This window comes from Taudactylus pleione, unplaced genomic scaffold (genome assembly GCF_031769625.1).
Source record: "Taudactylus pleione unplaced genomic scaffold, aTauple2 ptg000345l, whole genome shotgun sequence".
NCBI classification, from domain to species: Eukaryota; Metazoa; Chordata; class Amphibia; order Anura; family Myobatrachidae; genus Taudactylus; species Taudactylus pleione.
In genome coordinates, this window is record NW_028284746.1 from 617,460 (window position 1) to 634,235 (window position 16,776).

General features: G+C 47.5%; 1 protein-coding gene across 5 annotated transcripts in view; it reads right to left on the reverse strand.

Moving 5' to 3' along the window:
* Positions 1 to 16,776, reverse strand: part of SREK1 (splicing regulatory glutamic acid and lysine rich protein 1) — a 114,943-nt gene that overhangs the window by 9,490 nt on the left and 88,677 nt on the right. For 2 of the 5 annotated variants that reach the window (XM_088444045.1, XM_088444043.1), the window contains exons 8-12: positions 15,454 to 15,559; positions 13,682 to 13,801; positions 12,528 to 12,671; positions 10,359 to 10,451; positions 3,299 to 3,428 (exon numbers count right to left, since the gene is read on the reverse strand). In XM_088444045.1, coding sequence (XP_088300171.1) covers positions 3,299 to 3,428; positions 10,359 to 10,451; positions 12,528 to 12,671; positions 13,682 to 13,801; positions 15,454 to 15,559 — 593 coding nt within the window. Of the gene's footprint in view, positions 1 to 3,298; positions 3,438 to 10,358; positions 10,452 to 12,527; positions 12,672 to 13,681; positions 13,802 to 15,453; positions 15,560 to 16,776 lie in introns of all 5 variants that reach the window. The other 3 variants (XM_088444041.1, XM_088444042.1, XM_088444046.1) reach the window with 2 other exon arrangements.

A 16,776-nucleotide genomic window follows, 5' to 3' on the forward strand; every position in this document is an offset into this window, starting at 1 on the left:
TTTTGCTTATGATACTAGTCCAGGAGTGCCGCTGATTCTTTGCATGAATATATATATATATATATATATATATATATATATATATATATATATATATATATATATACACACACACACATACATATATACACACACACACATTATATATATATATATATATATATATATATACACACACACACACACACACACACACCAGGGTATTGGACACTGATCAGTGGTACAGGAAAAGGCCCTGTTTATTGTATATTATGCTGACGGAATAATCTCCTTAACTGCAGCTTATTTCTTATCCCGTTAGCCAATTACCCAAAGCTCATTTGCTTTGCTAGTGTAACCTGCGCCATCTAAGACGGCGAATCGGACATCCCTGATGTTTATTTTTTACAGGGAGAACACACAAACTCCACACACCCAGAGCTGCAGTGGATTATGGAACCCCAGTGCTGCGATGCAGCAACGCCAACCACCGCACCATCCGTTCTGCACAATAGGGAGTTAGATTGTATGTGGTATCCCCAGACTGGGATTTAAGACACACGTTGTAATGCACAATATTTGAAGGTATGTAGAGACACCTTAGAGCAGTGGTTCCCAAACTGGGTGCCTAAGGACACTTGCAGGGGTGCCTCAGGACACTTGCAGGGGTGCCTCGGGTTGGTGGCCCAGTACCACATAAAATTATTTTTAGTCAGTGTGATAGACAAAACCAGTACTAATGGCTGCCAATCAAAAAGAAAGGGGAAAAAAGGAAGTGCAGCTCTGTCAACCGCCACATAACTGAACCTAAGGGTAACATATAACCACAGTTTACTTAATTCAATTTTTGTTGAAATTCTCTGTAAGAAACTTTTGGCCCAGAGGTGCCGTGGAAAAAATGCTGATACTCTAGGGCGCCGTGATATGAAAAAGTTCCTAGTCGTGCCAGAAAACGCTAGGCATAGAAGGCAGTAATCACAATGCTCTCCTAACCAACCTAAACCCCACTGTCTACTTAACAGTTCCATATAGGCTACCAGTTTCACTACAGCAGCATTTTCTATATAAAACAGGCAGAGTCTATCCTTGTAATGGCCGCCAGCACCTTCCAGAGAAGCGCTGGGGCCGCTGGGAGGAACAGGGCTCCGTAGCTAAGCTCCGCCCCTTATCAGATAACGGCGCTGAGAAGAGGCTGTGGCGCTGTTTGTTGCTGCGCATGCGTCATAGTGGTGTGCAGCGCGCGCGATGAACGGCGGTGACGTCACCGCATCCCCTGGCTCGCCTCCGCTCTCTGGGAGTTGTAACTGCAAGGTTTATACTCCCTGCTCTGTCTGCTATAGCGCTGAAACTGTACAATAAGCGCGCTATGAAAGAGATGCTACGAGTAAGTGGCAAGCAGACATAATTACAGTAAACCAGTGTACTTAAAGCTGTGTGCTCAACTAGCCACAGCTAATCTGCCCTATTGCTGCTCCATTAGTCGGAGCAGCCCGATTGCTGCTATACCGCCTTTTATAATAATAACCTAGTGCAGCTGCTGCCTGTCTGTCCTCAATGTATTCTAACTTCAGCACAAAGGGGCTACTAATTACAGAACCCTGAGGAGGAGTGTGGAGACATCCAGCTCTCCTCGGGCACAAACTAGGACTGAGGCTTGGGGGGGGGAGGTGGGGGGGCGTACAGAAGGGGAGGAGCTAGTTAAACTACTTAAAATATAAAGTGCCAAGCTCCCTCTCAGCACTGTCTATTCCCTACTGTCTATGCTCTCCAGTGTCCCCTAGTGGATGAAGGAGAAAAAAAAAGGAATTCATCTATGGGAAGGTCCTGCCCACCATACGGACAAGCACTTTGGCTGCATGCGGCTACAACTAACTGCCACCCACCCATTTACTGGACATTAAAAGACAGGTAGGCATAATATATTCCCTGATTCACCCATACATTCAGTTGAAGTTTTAGGACTGCAAGCAGCCCGCAATCATTGGAGAGGTTGAAGCTGGTTGATAGAAGAAACAAAAGGCTTGACATCAACAATGATGATTAATTCCAAGGGGTTTATGTATCAAGCAGTGAAAAGGGTGGATAAAGTGGACCAGTGGAGAGGTTGCCCAAGGCAAACAATCAGCTCCTACCTATCATTTTATAGACTGTACTTGATAAATGCTACTTCAAAGCTGACTGGTTGCTATGGGCAACCTCTCCACACTTTTCACTGTTTGATACATAAACCTCCAAGTCTGGTAGCGACCATTACTTGGATATACACCTCTGGAACAGACACTTAGTGGAACTAGGCCAATCCGGCTGTGCATATGCTCAATTGCTTTTGTCTAGGTAATCTACGTTGTCCCCATGCTCCCACCCCCCACATTGACAGTTTTCATCCTTGATCACAGAGATTGTTGTTTGTTTTTTTCTCAGGCCTTTTCACAAGGTAGAGGCTATGGTCATTCCATTGCTCTTCTCACACCTTCACTACAGAATTCTGCACCCCATAAAATTCCTCCGGATGGTCCATACATCATCGCTTCTATACCTTTATAAAAGGTTTTAACAGGTGCCATGGCTTTCTGGGAAGTCATAACTCTACAACACAGGGCTGCATCAATTGTTCGGATCGCTCTGGAGACCCCTAATCCATTATCAACATACTCTCTGAGCCACTGTCACACTTTCGGACAGTTTGCTTATTCCCGGAGGAAAGAGGAAAAGTATAGTGCAAAAGAATAGCGTATACAGGAAACAAGTATAGCACAGATTAGAAGCAAAGCAAAAGCTGAGGTTATAAATTAATATAGAATATTTAAAACAGCATACTGTGGGGAGAGATATACTAAGCTCTGGAAAGTGATAAATTGGAGAGTGATAAACTACCAATCAATCAGCTCCTGCAATTTTACAGGCTGTGTTTGAAAAATGACAGATAGGAGCTAATTGGTTAATAGTTGATCACTCACCAATTGATCACTTTCAAGAGCTTATGCACATCTGCCCCACTGTATATTGAAAAAGTAATTATTTCTGTAATAACTGCTTTTGGAAAGACAACATTCTAATATTTAATATATTATTGTTACTCCACTATACTATTCTATCAATAGTTGTCCTACTCATACGTTAATATAGGGTACATTGTTAGATAGTATTTAATTGAAGGTAACCACCCATTTCTATTTGAATTGAAATAGTGCCTCTATTTAAACGTATATGAATTTGCACAAAATTGTCTCCATATACGAGTGTGGGCGTTCCGACTGTGCGCTGTCTTTTGAGCTAGGAAGACGTAATAGATGGTATAAATAAAAAAGGCACTGCTTACCCTTATCTTGTATTTATCAGCTGAAACTCTTAATTCTTTGTCTTTATTGCTATTTTTCCTGGATGATGAGCGATCACTCTCCCTCCTATCACCGCTGTGATCCCTCTCTTTCCCTCTTTTCTTCTCCTTCCTATTTTTGCTAAGAAAACATTACATTAAGAACGGGTCTACGACTAGAAAGGTCAATCTAAGAATGAATACGAGTAGAAAGTCTTTGATCTGCAGCTGTAAATATGATATTTTGTGGCATATAATTCTAGCAACTCCAGACTTTGTTTTTACAGGGTTTTTTGTTCTCTTTAAAGATTTTTTTGTGAAGATGCCTTAAGAAAAGTAATCTGTTGCACAAACTTTAATACCCCAGCAATAAATTCATTACACACATACTGAGACTAGGGAAGGTTACACTGCAGTATGCTCTGTAGCAGAACTGAATTGTTTAGCTATGGGGTGAAAGTCATACAGTGGAGCGTTGCATGTGTACTATGTGCCTCTATAAGCCAGGAACTACAAGGAGTTTCTAGCAAAAGTTGGTGGAGCACTTGCAAAAGATGGAATTAGGCTCAGTGCAGAAAAAATATGAGATATGGTAAGAACTTACCCTTGTTATCTCTATTTCTACGAAGTCCATAGGGTTCCACAGGATACCTTGGGGTATAGGTGTGACGTCAGTCGCTGGGCACCATAGAGTTAAGCTTTTCAGCCTCCCAGGATGCACTAGGGTCCCCCTCCTATACCCCGCCCCCGAGCCAAGGCACCTCAGTTAGTTATCAAGCCATAGGCCGGAGGAGGAGAAGGAAGAGAGAGAAAAAAGATCTGGACACATACAAGAATCACATTCTCACCAGAGGGAGACGGAAAACCGGTGACCAGAGCAAAGCCCATCTGCAGCACAGGTGCGACAGGGCGGGAGTCCTGTGGAACCCTATGGACTTTGTAGAAATAGAGATAACAAGGGTAAGTTCTTACCATATCTCATATTTTCTACTTCAGGGTCCATAGGGTATCCACAGGATACCTTGGGGATGTCCCAAAGCAGTATCCTTTAACGGTGGGGACGCTCCTGGGCAGAAAGGAGAATCCGCCGCCCGAAGGAAGCATCCTGAGAGGCGAAGGTGTCAAACCTGTAATACCTCACGAAGGTATGGACCGAGGACCACGTGCAGATCTGAACTGCTGAGGCACCATGTCGAGCTGCCCACGAAGGACCCACAGACCTAGTGGAATGAGCCTTCAGAGAAGGAGGGACCGGTAGGCCTTCATGAAGATAAGCTTCAGAAATAGCCATACGGATCCAGGCTGCCAAAGTTTGCTTTGAAGCAGGCCAACCCTTTTTACGGAAGCCATAGAGGACAAACAAAGCGTCCGACTTCCTAAACGAAGAAGTGCGGTCAACATAAGTCCTTAAGGCCCGCACAACATCCAAAGAGGCCTCACCCACGGAAAGACCCGGTGAGTTAAAGGCCGGAACAACTATTTCCTCGTTAACATGAAACTGGGAAACAACTTTGGGAAGAAACTCGGGCCGAGTGCGGAGCACTGCCCTGTTCCCATGAAAAACCAAGAAAGGGGGTCTACAAGAAAGAGCCCCTAACTCAGAAACACGTCTGGCCGAAGCAATGGCCAGAAGGAAAACAGTCTTAGCTGTTAGCCATTTAAGATCCACTGAGCCCAGTGGTTCAAACGGCGGTCCTTGGAGAGCCCTCAGGACCACAGCCAAATCCCAAGGCGCCACAGGTGGAACAAAGGGCGGCTGAATGCGGAGAACACCTTGCATAAAGGTGCGCACATCCGGGATTGTAGCAATCCTACGGTGAAACCAGACAGATAGGGCCGAAACCTGTACCTTCAAAGAAGCAAGGCGAAGCCCATGATCTAGTCCCGCTTGCAGGAAGGCGAGAATCCGAGACAGACGAAACTCCCGCGGTGCATAACCTCTCGGTCGACACCACTGGAAGAACGTATGCCACACGCGATGGTATATCCTCGCGGAAGACGGTTTCCGAGCTCGTAACATGGTACGCACCACAGAGCTGGAAAACCCCCGGGACCTCAGCATGGCCGTCTCAACAGCCACGCCGTCAAAGACAGCCGAGTCAGGTCCGGGTGAAGGCAAGGACCCTGAGACAGAAGGTCCGGTCGCAGCGGCAACCGCAGAGGACTGTCCACGGACAGACCCTGAAGGTCTGAGAACCAGTGCCGTCTGGGCCACGCGGGAGCTATCAACAGGAGCGTCCCTCCTTCCTGTTTGAATTTCCGGATTACCCGTGGAAGAAGGGAGACCGGAGGGAACAGGTATGCGAACCGGAACGTCCACCGGACGGACAGAGCATCCACCAGAGACGCCCCTTCGTCTCTTGTGCGAGACCCGTACACCGGCAACTTGTTGTTGTGCCGGGACGCCATGAGGTCGATTTCTGGAAGACCCCACCTGTCCACCAGTAGTTGAAAAACGTCCGGGTGCAGGGACCATTCCCCCGGATGAACGTCCTGGCGACTTAGAAAGTCCGCCTCCCAATTTAGCACTCCCGGGATGAAGACCGCTGATATGGCCGGAAGATTGCGCTCCGCCCAAACCAGGATCCGAGAGACCTCTACGAGAGCTGCCCGACTGCGAGTTCTTCCTTGCCTGTTTATGTAGGCCACGGTGGTAGCGTTGTCCGACTGGACCTGCACCGGGTGACCCTGGAGAAACCGCTGTGCCTGCTGGAGAGCATTGAAAACCGCACGGAGTTCCAAGATATTTATTGGAAGCTCCGCTTCTGTCGGCGTCCACCTGCCCTGGAACAGATGTGGACCCGAAACTGCTCCCCAGCCCCGACGACTGGCGTCCGTTGTCAACAGGACCCAATTTGGAACCCAGAACGGACGTCCCTTGTTGAGGTGGGTCGTCTGTAACCACCACGCAAGGGACAGGCGAACCTCCGGGGTGAGCACAATCGTCTGGGACTTCAGAGACTGAGGCAGCCCGTTCCACTTGGACAGGATCAGGTGCTGCAGAGGTCTGGAGTGAAACTGGGCGTATTCCACCATGTCGAACACCGACACCATGGAGCCCAGTAACCTCATCGCCGAGTGTAAGGACACCCGGCGGCTGTGCAGACAACTGCGCACCCTTGACTGTAAAGCAGAGATCTTGTCCTCCGTCACGAAGATCCTTTGCTATCCCGAGTCCAATAAGGCTCCAAGATGCAGAATCCTCCAAGACGGGATTAGAGTGGACTTCTGCCAGTTGATTAGCCAGCCGTGCCGTTGCAGCAGTGCAATGGTCAGGTCCAAGTGGCGTAACAGGAGCTCTGGAGATCCTGCCACCAATAACAGGTCGTCCAAGTACGGCAACATGCGGACTCCCTGCAGCCGCAGAGAAGCCGCCATGACCGCCATCACCTTGGTGAAAACACGTGGTGCTGTCGCCAGGCCAAAAGGTAACGCCCGAAACTGGAAGTGGTCGATGCGGATTGCAAACCTGAGGAACTGTTGATGGCGCAAAAGAATAGGGACATGCAGGTAAGCGTCCTGTATGTCCAATGACACCATGTAGTCCCCAGGTTCCAGCGCCAGAATGATGGACCGTAGGGTCTCCATCCGAAACTTCGGGACCCGCAAAGACTTGTTGAGTGCTTTGAGGTTGAGAATCGGACGATATGACCCATTGGGTTTCTGTACCAAAAATAGATTTGAATAGAAACCCTGGCCCCTCTGGGAGAATGGAACAGGCACTATAACTCCAGCCTGGAGCATAGTGTGCAATACCTTCCGCAGCTCCGTAGCCTTGTTCCGGTCTGATGGTAGACCCGTGGTGAAGAATCGAGCCGGGGGTCTGTGCCGGAAGGAGAGGGTGTATCCGTGGGAAACCACCTCCAGAACCCAAGTGTCGTAGTGACCGACCAACACTGGGCGAACTGTAGCAGGCGGCCTCCCACCCTGGGATCCCCCAAAGGGAGGCCCGGACCGTCAGGCCGCAGGCTTGTCATCTGGCTTGGGGGCCGGACGTCTGGTACTCCATGCCTGCTTCCGGGGCTTGGCCGATTTCTTAGGACCAGCCTGTCGAGGAAACGACTGTGGTTTGGGCCTGCCCTGGGCCCTAGATGACCGAAAGGACGATGGTCCAGAACCAGAAGGAGCAGCGGCCGACGGGAGACAAGCCGATTTGGCTGCCGCCAGCGTGGCCACAATCTTATCCAGATCTGGACCGAAGAGAACTTCTCCGGTAAACGGCAACGCCTCCAGACCCTTTTTGGAATCTGCGTCCGCCTTCCAGGAACGCAGCCACAAGGTGCGACGAGCAGCTACCGCTGCTGAAGAAATCCTAGACACCAGAGTACTAATGTCTAGGGCTGCCTCGTTGATGTAGGTGGCCGAATCACGGAGATTGCCAATCAACTCCGCCTGTTCGGCCGGACAGTCGGAATCAAAAGAAGCCTCTAATGAATCCGCCCAGCGCTCCATCGCTCTGGCAACCCAGCAAATGGCCATAGCCGGCCGTGCTGCCCCCCCCCGCAAGGGAATAAGCAGACTTCAGGCATATTTCCACCTTGCGGTCCGTAGCATCCTTAAGGGAGGACATGGATGGCATCGGCAATGTGGCACTACGGACAAGACGGGTCACGTGAGAATCCACCTGTGGAGGGGATTCCCACTTAGCAAAATAATTATCCGCGAATGGATAAGCCACCGCCAGGCGTCTCTGCGGCTGGTATCTTTTGCCAGGCTGTTTCCACGTCTCCTCTAAATGGTCCACCAACTGACCCGAAAGAGGAAAGACTGTGGCATCGCCCTTCACATCCTTGAAAAAGGCATACTTAGATTTAGCCGCTGGGGGAACTTCGTCCTCAATCACCAAGGCTGTGCGGACCACCCGAATAAGTCCAGGAATATATACTTTGGACTTAGCATCAGCGTCCTTAGTATGGAGAGGTTCTTGATCGTAAGGATCCAGAATCTCCCCATCATCAGACGTCCCCTCGTCATCCTCATAAGGAGCCGACAGACGCCACCGGCCGTTTATGCGGCCGCATCACAGACTCCCCTTGCAACACATCCGACAAGTGCTGTACAGAACTCGTCAGGGAGTTAACCCACGCTGGCTCCTGAGAAACCGGGAGCGGGGAAATAGGGAGACTGTGGGGCACCACCAATTGTCGTGGGAAACCGTGGGTGACGACACCACTGACTGCTGGGATAAACCCATCGGTGTAAACGCGGGCTGCGGAGCTAACTGGCCCACTAAGGCTGTAAGCGCCTGAGCGAAACAAGCCCAGGGCGGCTCCTGTAACGGTGCTGTAACCGTAAGAGGCCGCGCCATGGACAAACACTGCCGGCAAAGGCCCTCCGCGCTACCCTCCCCCTCCGCTAACGGTACTTTACACGTAGTACACTGTAGCCGGAGGGGAAAATCACTTTCGGACATGATGGCACCACGTATGTGACCTCTCTCACCAATTATATATTAAATAGGCGAGAGACCACCCTGCAGCACCGCAAGGGCTTAGCAGAAAGAACAGGGACAGTAATAAAGCTGACAGTTTAGAGAAAAGTTACAGGCAGCAGCGCTAGCACAGTCACATACAATGCAAAGAAAATCAATTCCTGCACTAACAGCGCTGATCACTCAACTACGCAGGCACAGGGCCTGGTAGGACACAGCGCTGCATACACAGACCTGACCACAGCGGAGGAGAGGTATGCGGGGGGGACCCAGACCACGATGCTTCCTTCCAGCGCTTCCAGCAGCGTTCACCATGCGTTCTGGAGAAGATGGCCGCCGAGGAGCAGAGAGGAGGCTGGCCTGGGGGAGGAGCGCTGCCACAGGACCAGTCGGCAGCATGCAGAGAGGGCTGTGTGCAGCGGGGGAGGCGCCGGCTGTGAGACAGGGAAGGCGCGCTCCCCTGGCATGCATTTAACCCCTGGGACGCCGCAGCGCTACCGCTCTGCTGCGGTCCGCTGTCCCAGGGGGTAGTGGAAAGCGCAGGTTGGTCGCCTGGCTCCACGCTGCAGCCAGTCCCCAGGGAGCCCCCTGCCTGAGGACTTAGGACCATGTGACCAGCGGGGACCCACCGCGGGACCCCGCTGCTTACCTTTGTCCCCCTTGGATCCGGCCATGGTCCCGGCGTTCTGGTACCGGCGGGGGTGTAGGGAAGACAGCATGGACGTCAGGACTGACTGTCCATGCTGTACATCCAGATGTGCAGCCACAGCTGCACTGAAGAAAGCTTCAGGGGCTCTTCTAGCCCCCACTCAGACAGGTGCATCCGACGCCGGCCGGGCACCAAACTAAACTGAGGTGCCTTGGCTCGGGGGCAGGGTATAGGAGGGGGACCCTAGTGCACCCTGGGAGGCTGAAAAGCTTAACTCTATGGTGCCCAGCGACTGACGTCACACCTATACCCCAAGGTATCCCGTGGATACCCTATGGACCCTGAAGTAGAAAGGGCAACGATTTGCAAATACATTTCTGACTACTTCTGATGCTCGCAGAGGATTCCCTTCTTTTAATCTAAGCCCCTCACAAGAAATGCAAAGGGATCAACAATGCATGTTCTGTTTTGATCGGTATCCCCATTCGCTGAACTGTTCGGCTCAACAAACATTTAAAAATTAATTATTACAAAACAGGGCATGTTCTTCTGCATATGTACTGTAGAAGTGGAAACTCAGACATCACTCCTCTGGGATTACAATAGGCTCCGACACACTCGTGTAACCTGCCTAATAATTTCAGGAACAAGGACGTAGGAACAATAGCTTCTAAAGCTGTAATGGTTAGTTTAAAAATAATTTCCACAGTATCATATACTGGGCTTATCAGTGATCCCCAGGATGTCTGGGGAATAAAAACTAATCTTTAAAAGGCGATACTTCGATTTCCAGCCTTTAGCAGATTAAGAAAGATGCGATTTTCAACAAGTCATGGAAAGGTATGCAAAATGTGTAGTTTAAGAAACACAGTTAATATTAAATAAATAAAAAATCTGTTTCAATTATTTTTTTATTTTCTATGAATAGAGGAGAAATAATGGGACACTTCCTATTTGATCATTATTAGCTGTGTGAGTATTACCTTCTGGGAGAAGGAGATCTGGAGACCCTCTTCACAGTTTTAGAACTTCTGGGGGATTTTGAAAGACTTCGGCTCCTCCTTTTGCGCTTTTCCCTGCAAATAAACAGAGTTTACTGTAATAGCCTTAATAATATGCGACAAGTAATTAGTAAATCCCCCTTTAACGTAATATTAAAGCAGCGGCTCATTGTGAATAAGCAAATCTGAAAGATCAGGACATGGAGTCACGTGGTCTGATGACAATACACAAATTGGTGTGCTCTGTGTCCCACCGAAACCATTATTCATCCCTTTTGGCAATCGAATGACCCAACTAGATAGACTGGGTTCAGTTGTCTTTTTGTGCCCATAAATGTCATAACTTGGTGTCCAAATTACGGCGTGTATAGGCAATCTGCTAACAGTAGTCTTGTCTGTGTGCTAAATTGTATTGTAAATAATAGGGAAGGGAAGGAGCGGTGATTACAATTTTTTCAAACAGAGAACCTAAATAACATCAAAAACCTTTACTAATATCAGTCTTCATGACTTGTCATATTTTCACATATATACTGGCGACTCCCGGGTAAAGAGGAAATGTCCAGATCAGATTTGGTGTTTTTAATGACTTTGGATTCCATCAGAGGGAGTTAGTGAGCAGAGTAGTCTGAGCATGCGCACTGCTGGGTGCTGTACTGCTCTCTCCTGCTATTATATGACCGCTGCTGAGCAGTGAAGTGTGGAGTACATGGGAACTGCTGGGAGCCAGAATCTGATCATCTGACAGTACTAACGGGATGTAGTCAGGAAGCAGACGGTCGAAATGCCGACTGCCGGCTTCCCGACTGTCTAATCCCGGCAGGGGTCTAATGACGGGCGTCGGGATTTTACCTACGCCGGGAGCCCGGCATACCGATCGAAGATAAGCCGGGCGCGGACAGCCACGGGGGGTTTTTGGGTTAGGGGCTCCCGGGGGAGACTCTGGGTTAGGCACGTTGGGCGCGTTAAGCACTAATGGGCATCTATCGGAGCAACAATTGAAATGCTCTGATAGACACCCATTAATTAAGATGCCCAAAACAACAATTGAAGAACCCCCAATGTTCCCTGCTAGACATCGCCTGCTGGCTGCACCACAAGAGAGATTCTTCCAAATCCTCCACATATGCAAAGTACCCAGAATCCCAGCCTGGCGGAGAAAGGTTATTTGGAGGTACAGACCCGGAATATTACACAGGAGACTTCAAGTACTTTAATGTGATACACAAGATTCGTATGGACCAGTTAAGTGTTGGAGGCCAGCTGGTGCTGTGTAAAAGGCAACGTGGAAACTATAGCGGATACAGGTACCTCCTTGCTCATTGGCCCTAGTGAAAGAAGTGACTGCACGGCAGAAAGCTATTGGAGCCATCCTATTGGTTCATGGAGAGTATGCTGTGACGATCAAGATTGGAGGACATGACTTCAGCCTAACCAGAGAGCAGTACGTGTTGAAGGAGAACCAGTTCGGCAACATCATCTGCATCAGTGGGTCCCAACATTCTTCCTCCAGCCAAAGCATTCTGGATAATTGGAGATATCTTCATTGACCAGTATTACACTATGTTTTACCAGGCTAATAACCGTGTGGGGTTGGCCAAAGCCAAGTAATCGACCCAACAATTTTTCCCTTTCCTGGACACCATCACTAAGCCATATGCTATCACTTGCACGGTTAACCCAAGAGAACTTGATTTTCCTCCCACCACTAACCACAATGGTGACTCCTGGTCAGAGTAGCGTTGTCGGTGTCAGAGTTAAAGGAACACAGCCACATCCATACACCATACCCTCTACACCAGTGGTGTAAAACTTGGGCCATCCAGCTGCAGTGGAACTACACATCCCAGCATGCACTGCCACAGTTTTACTATTGTGGCATGCTAAAACTGTGGCAGGGCATTTTGGAATATGTAGTCCACAGTAGCTGGCTGGCCACGAGTTTGACACCCCTGCCTACCCTTTCTTCTGCTGTGCGATGTAACAGTGGGGAGCTTTCCATATGTACTCCAGGCACACCAACCAGAGGAGGGCTCCACAAGATGGACAGATAAGATTGTGGTAACCCGGATTTAAGGCAGGACAGGAAAAGCTCGTGGCAGCGATCACCCAGATTTTAAGAGGACATGGAACATGGAATCAGAGTCTAACCTGCTAACACTGCGAGACTTCCTAACAGAAGAATGGCTCTTTGACGGACTCTTCGACCGCTTGTCCTTTCTTCTTTTATCGTTTTTATCCTTTATCTTGTCTTTTTCCCTAACTTTACTTCTGTCCTTGTCTCTCTTCTTTTCCCTACAAGAAAGAACATTGAGAAAGTCTTTAACAGGACAACACGAAGGAACACTAACCCACACCAGCGATTGTGACAGTCCCTCACATACGGGAATGCCAATATTGTTTATACTCAAATAAATTTGCCCTGACGAGGTCCGTGGGCCCTTGGAAACCTCTCAATGGTACGCCAAACCTTACCCTTTCTTAAATTAAAAACACATTAAAATTTATTTTTAAAGCTACTAATATATAATAAAAAGAAACAAATAGACTTTGATATAAATTTCTTTAGTGATAGCATCTATTGTACCTTCTTACCATAAATTTTTAAATACGTCCATAGCGCTATCAAGTATATAACACCACCTCTCCCAAAAACGGCAATCAAAATATTATTCCTAGACCAAAATGGAATATTTAAATCTACACTGGAACATTCCCTTACTGAAATAAAAAGTCGAAATTATTTTTAATTCACCAGCCAATTTTATCTGTATAAAAAAAAAAAAAAAAAGAAAAAAAAAAAAAAAAAGAGAAAAAAAAAAAAAAGTGTAAAATAAATCCCTGTAAAACAAGTTGCTTGTATGAGGTGATCCTCATATCTAGGGGGTGTTTTGCCTTCACCGAAGTTCTGAATTCCATCATAGAACACTTTCAAAATGAGTCTTGTGATACGAGTGGGAGGAGCCTGCATCGTAAACAAGAACAGACAAAATTCCATGACCCATGGTACTTCTTGCTTTTAGCAAAACACGCCTAAAAGTTCATCCCATTCTGTATCCACCTCCTTTATACCAGCACAGGGTACTTCTTACCTTCACATATGAAGACTACAATTAAATCCCTTTCAGTATACACTCAGCCCACTGTCATGACTGTGCTCTTGCATCAAGCTTGTGATATCTGGACTTCCAATAAATCCCCATTGTCTTTTAAAGCAAAGCACGTATGTAATAAGTTTGGCTAATAGCATGGTAATATAGCAACAATCCCACTGCAATCGATAAACTCTTGCTGCCTCCAAATACCTTGAGCGCGATCGGCTTTTTGATCTGTGTCGTTCTTTTGACCTAGAACGTTTCTTATGAGGACTTTTGGATCTCTGGGACTCTTTATGTTTGGATCGGGACCTGTTACGTGATCTGCTTCTGTAAAGGGAACAAACAAATCAATTTTAGTCACTTGTGCATGCGGAAACAAACAATCACCATTTGCTGCCAAAGGTAAAGTATGCTTCAGCTGTACTTTGCAATTATGGGCCTGTTTCAAAAGTGGACACAGAGGCGTTGCCACACGCAAACATGAGACCCGATTATTACCACTCAGAGGCAGCAAAGAACCAGGTGCTGTTATTACGAAGCCTTCTCATGCTCGCTCTCTTATTTTCTGACTACCGTGTCTTAAACCTTGGTGCTTGAGGTAGCAACAACTGTTGCAGTAGATTACTCAATTTAATTTGTACAGTGGAACCATGGTCGTCTCTACAATAACACATAGGGGACACTGCACAGCTTTTGTAGTATATGTCTTAACAACCATTGATTTAACCAGTTGGGGAACATAAATAACTTAAGTCATTCTAGAACACAAATGCTCAGTTAAATGGTTTGTGCTCTCCTTGGAATAACCCATCAAAAAACACCATCTAAATAGGCCATTAGAATTCGCTTCCAAGCGTGCTATCACTTATAATCAAGGTGCCAAACCCAAGAATGATGGTAGGGAGCTCTGACCTATCAGCTAACAGCAATGCAATCCTGTGATGCTTTTGAAATTTTAGAGAGTTAGAGATATCATTTACAGTGTTCTCCCCAGGCTGTTTTCTGCAGGCGCATCACCCGGCAGAAACAGCCTACCACCCAGCACTTCCCCCCCGCCCAATGCACTGCATTCCTGGTCACCCTTAAAGTGTCCTTGTTGCCACGGACAAGGATGTGACGCCGACGTCACGTTCTTCACATTGGAAGCTCTGTGTCCGCCGGCAATAAGGACATGTTAGTGAAGGTTCCAGGTGACGAGACACAGCGCACTGGGGCGGGGGGAGGTGCCAGACAAGGGACGCGGCATTAGGGCAGGGGACACTGCATTGAGTCAGGGGAGAGTGCAGAGCAGGGGATGTGGCATTGCAGTGCAGGGGCGGTGTCAGGCTGGAGGGCAAAGATCCCTGCTCCTGTATGAATGTTCAGGCGGGAACAGTCACCTGAACTGATTAAAGAGAGCCTGCAAGTGGGGCCAGTATCTGTACAGCTGTATAAAAATATATTCTGTGTAGCCTGCAAGTGGGGACAGTATCTGGGCCTCTAAGAAGAAGACAATTAATATATAAATTGTTAGTTCAAGTTTAAAGCATTATAATGTAACATTTAAAACATTTTATTATTGCGAAGGCCCCCACCCGGCTAATGCCACCTGGCTGTAAAAAATTTCTGGGGAGAACACTGAATACCAGACATCTTGATGCTGCATGGGCAAACCACAATTTCTCTCTTCCCCTCCTCATCAGCATCAACTAAATGTTGCATTCAAATTGGGTTGAAACGAAGGTTATATGCCCTGGGTGAACAAGTCAGATGCCGGGAGTGGGTAGTAGAAATTAATTGACTGAAAAGCTAAAACACTTAATAACCTAACAATAAAGTAGTATCAGAATATAATAGGGCAAATTATCATTAATTTAAAAACACAGCTGCCTCCATAAACAGTGGTAGACTAACTAGTGACTATGTGGTGTCAGAATGGGAACTGAGTCTCATGTCGCAGCATCACCGCTGTCTACCAAGCATCCAACAGTTCCCTTTACCTGTGCTTTGAATGTGACCTTTTCCATCTAGACCGGGACTTGGAGCGAGAACGGGACCGAGTTATGGAGTGTTTTTCGGTAATCTTCTCAACTGGCTTACCAGTCTCTATTGAACAAAAGCAAATAACCAAACTGAAATCCTAAAAAGGGAAACCACTGGCACCATGCAGTAAGAACACATTTGCTAGCAGGAAAGAGGAATTGCACATTTTCATGCATATTATAGAATCCATCACCTGTACAGATTGGAGGAAGTCATTGTGTGGGCTGAATGACGATGTAATGTAGCATATAACTAGATAGAGAAGACACTCAGGCACAACACAATCTGAGGATCACCTAACCCGGATTCATTTAGGACCGACTGTCTGCTGTATTTCTTATTTTATGCCTCAGATGATTATTAAATGTACATTTTTGAACCCAATAAACAAAAAAATGTTGTAGCTATAATAAATCCTTCTCTCTGAATCCACTGGTGGCACTAGGAGACATTGGCGTACAGATGCTCAGCCAGGAGGGCAGGCACATTCAATTTCTACACAAGAATTGAAACTCCATGCACTTATAAATCTGTGGAAGGAAGCCTGTTACCTTACCAACCAAACCTGACCGGAAAAAAAAAAAAAAAAAGGAATAAAGGGGAGAAAGTACAACAATCTTTTAGAATTGAGAATATAATTTAACTCAAGTACAAAAATCTAATTTTCTCTTTCATCCGAGATACACTGGAGACATTAAGGACATCCCAAATCTGCCGCTAATGGCATGAACATTTAGAAGAACAGATACCAAAGTGCAAACACATTACATCTACAAAATGTAATAAACACACTGACGGAAGGACAGCTCAGCTGAGGCTCTGTGTTGAGCAGGAAGCACTCAATGAACTGGTAAAAATGCCCCTATATTTCCAGGAACAGGAAAAAGTTATAGGCCAGGAGTATTACCGAAGTACAGTAATCAACCTACCAATGGCCTGCCGTCCTTAGACACCAACCTGTCAAGCTCTAGTGAGCATCATAGAGGATCAGGAGCTCATCCGTTCTATGAACTTCACACATTCTATGCACAGAGGCCCCGATTCAGACCCAGTCGCTCTGACAGAGTGCTCGCTCTGAATCAGGGCCGGGCTTTTTTTTTTCATGGCCGCTCGCTGTAGCTGTGGATGACAACCCACAGCTACAGCGAGCGGCCATGATGATGGTCGCGATGGTCAAGACCATCGGGCTTGCGACGAGACTTTTGTGGTAGGGTCTCGTGGCCGCAAGCCCCAGAGAGCTTTCGGCTCTAACAGAGCCGGAAGCTCTCCACTGACATCAC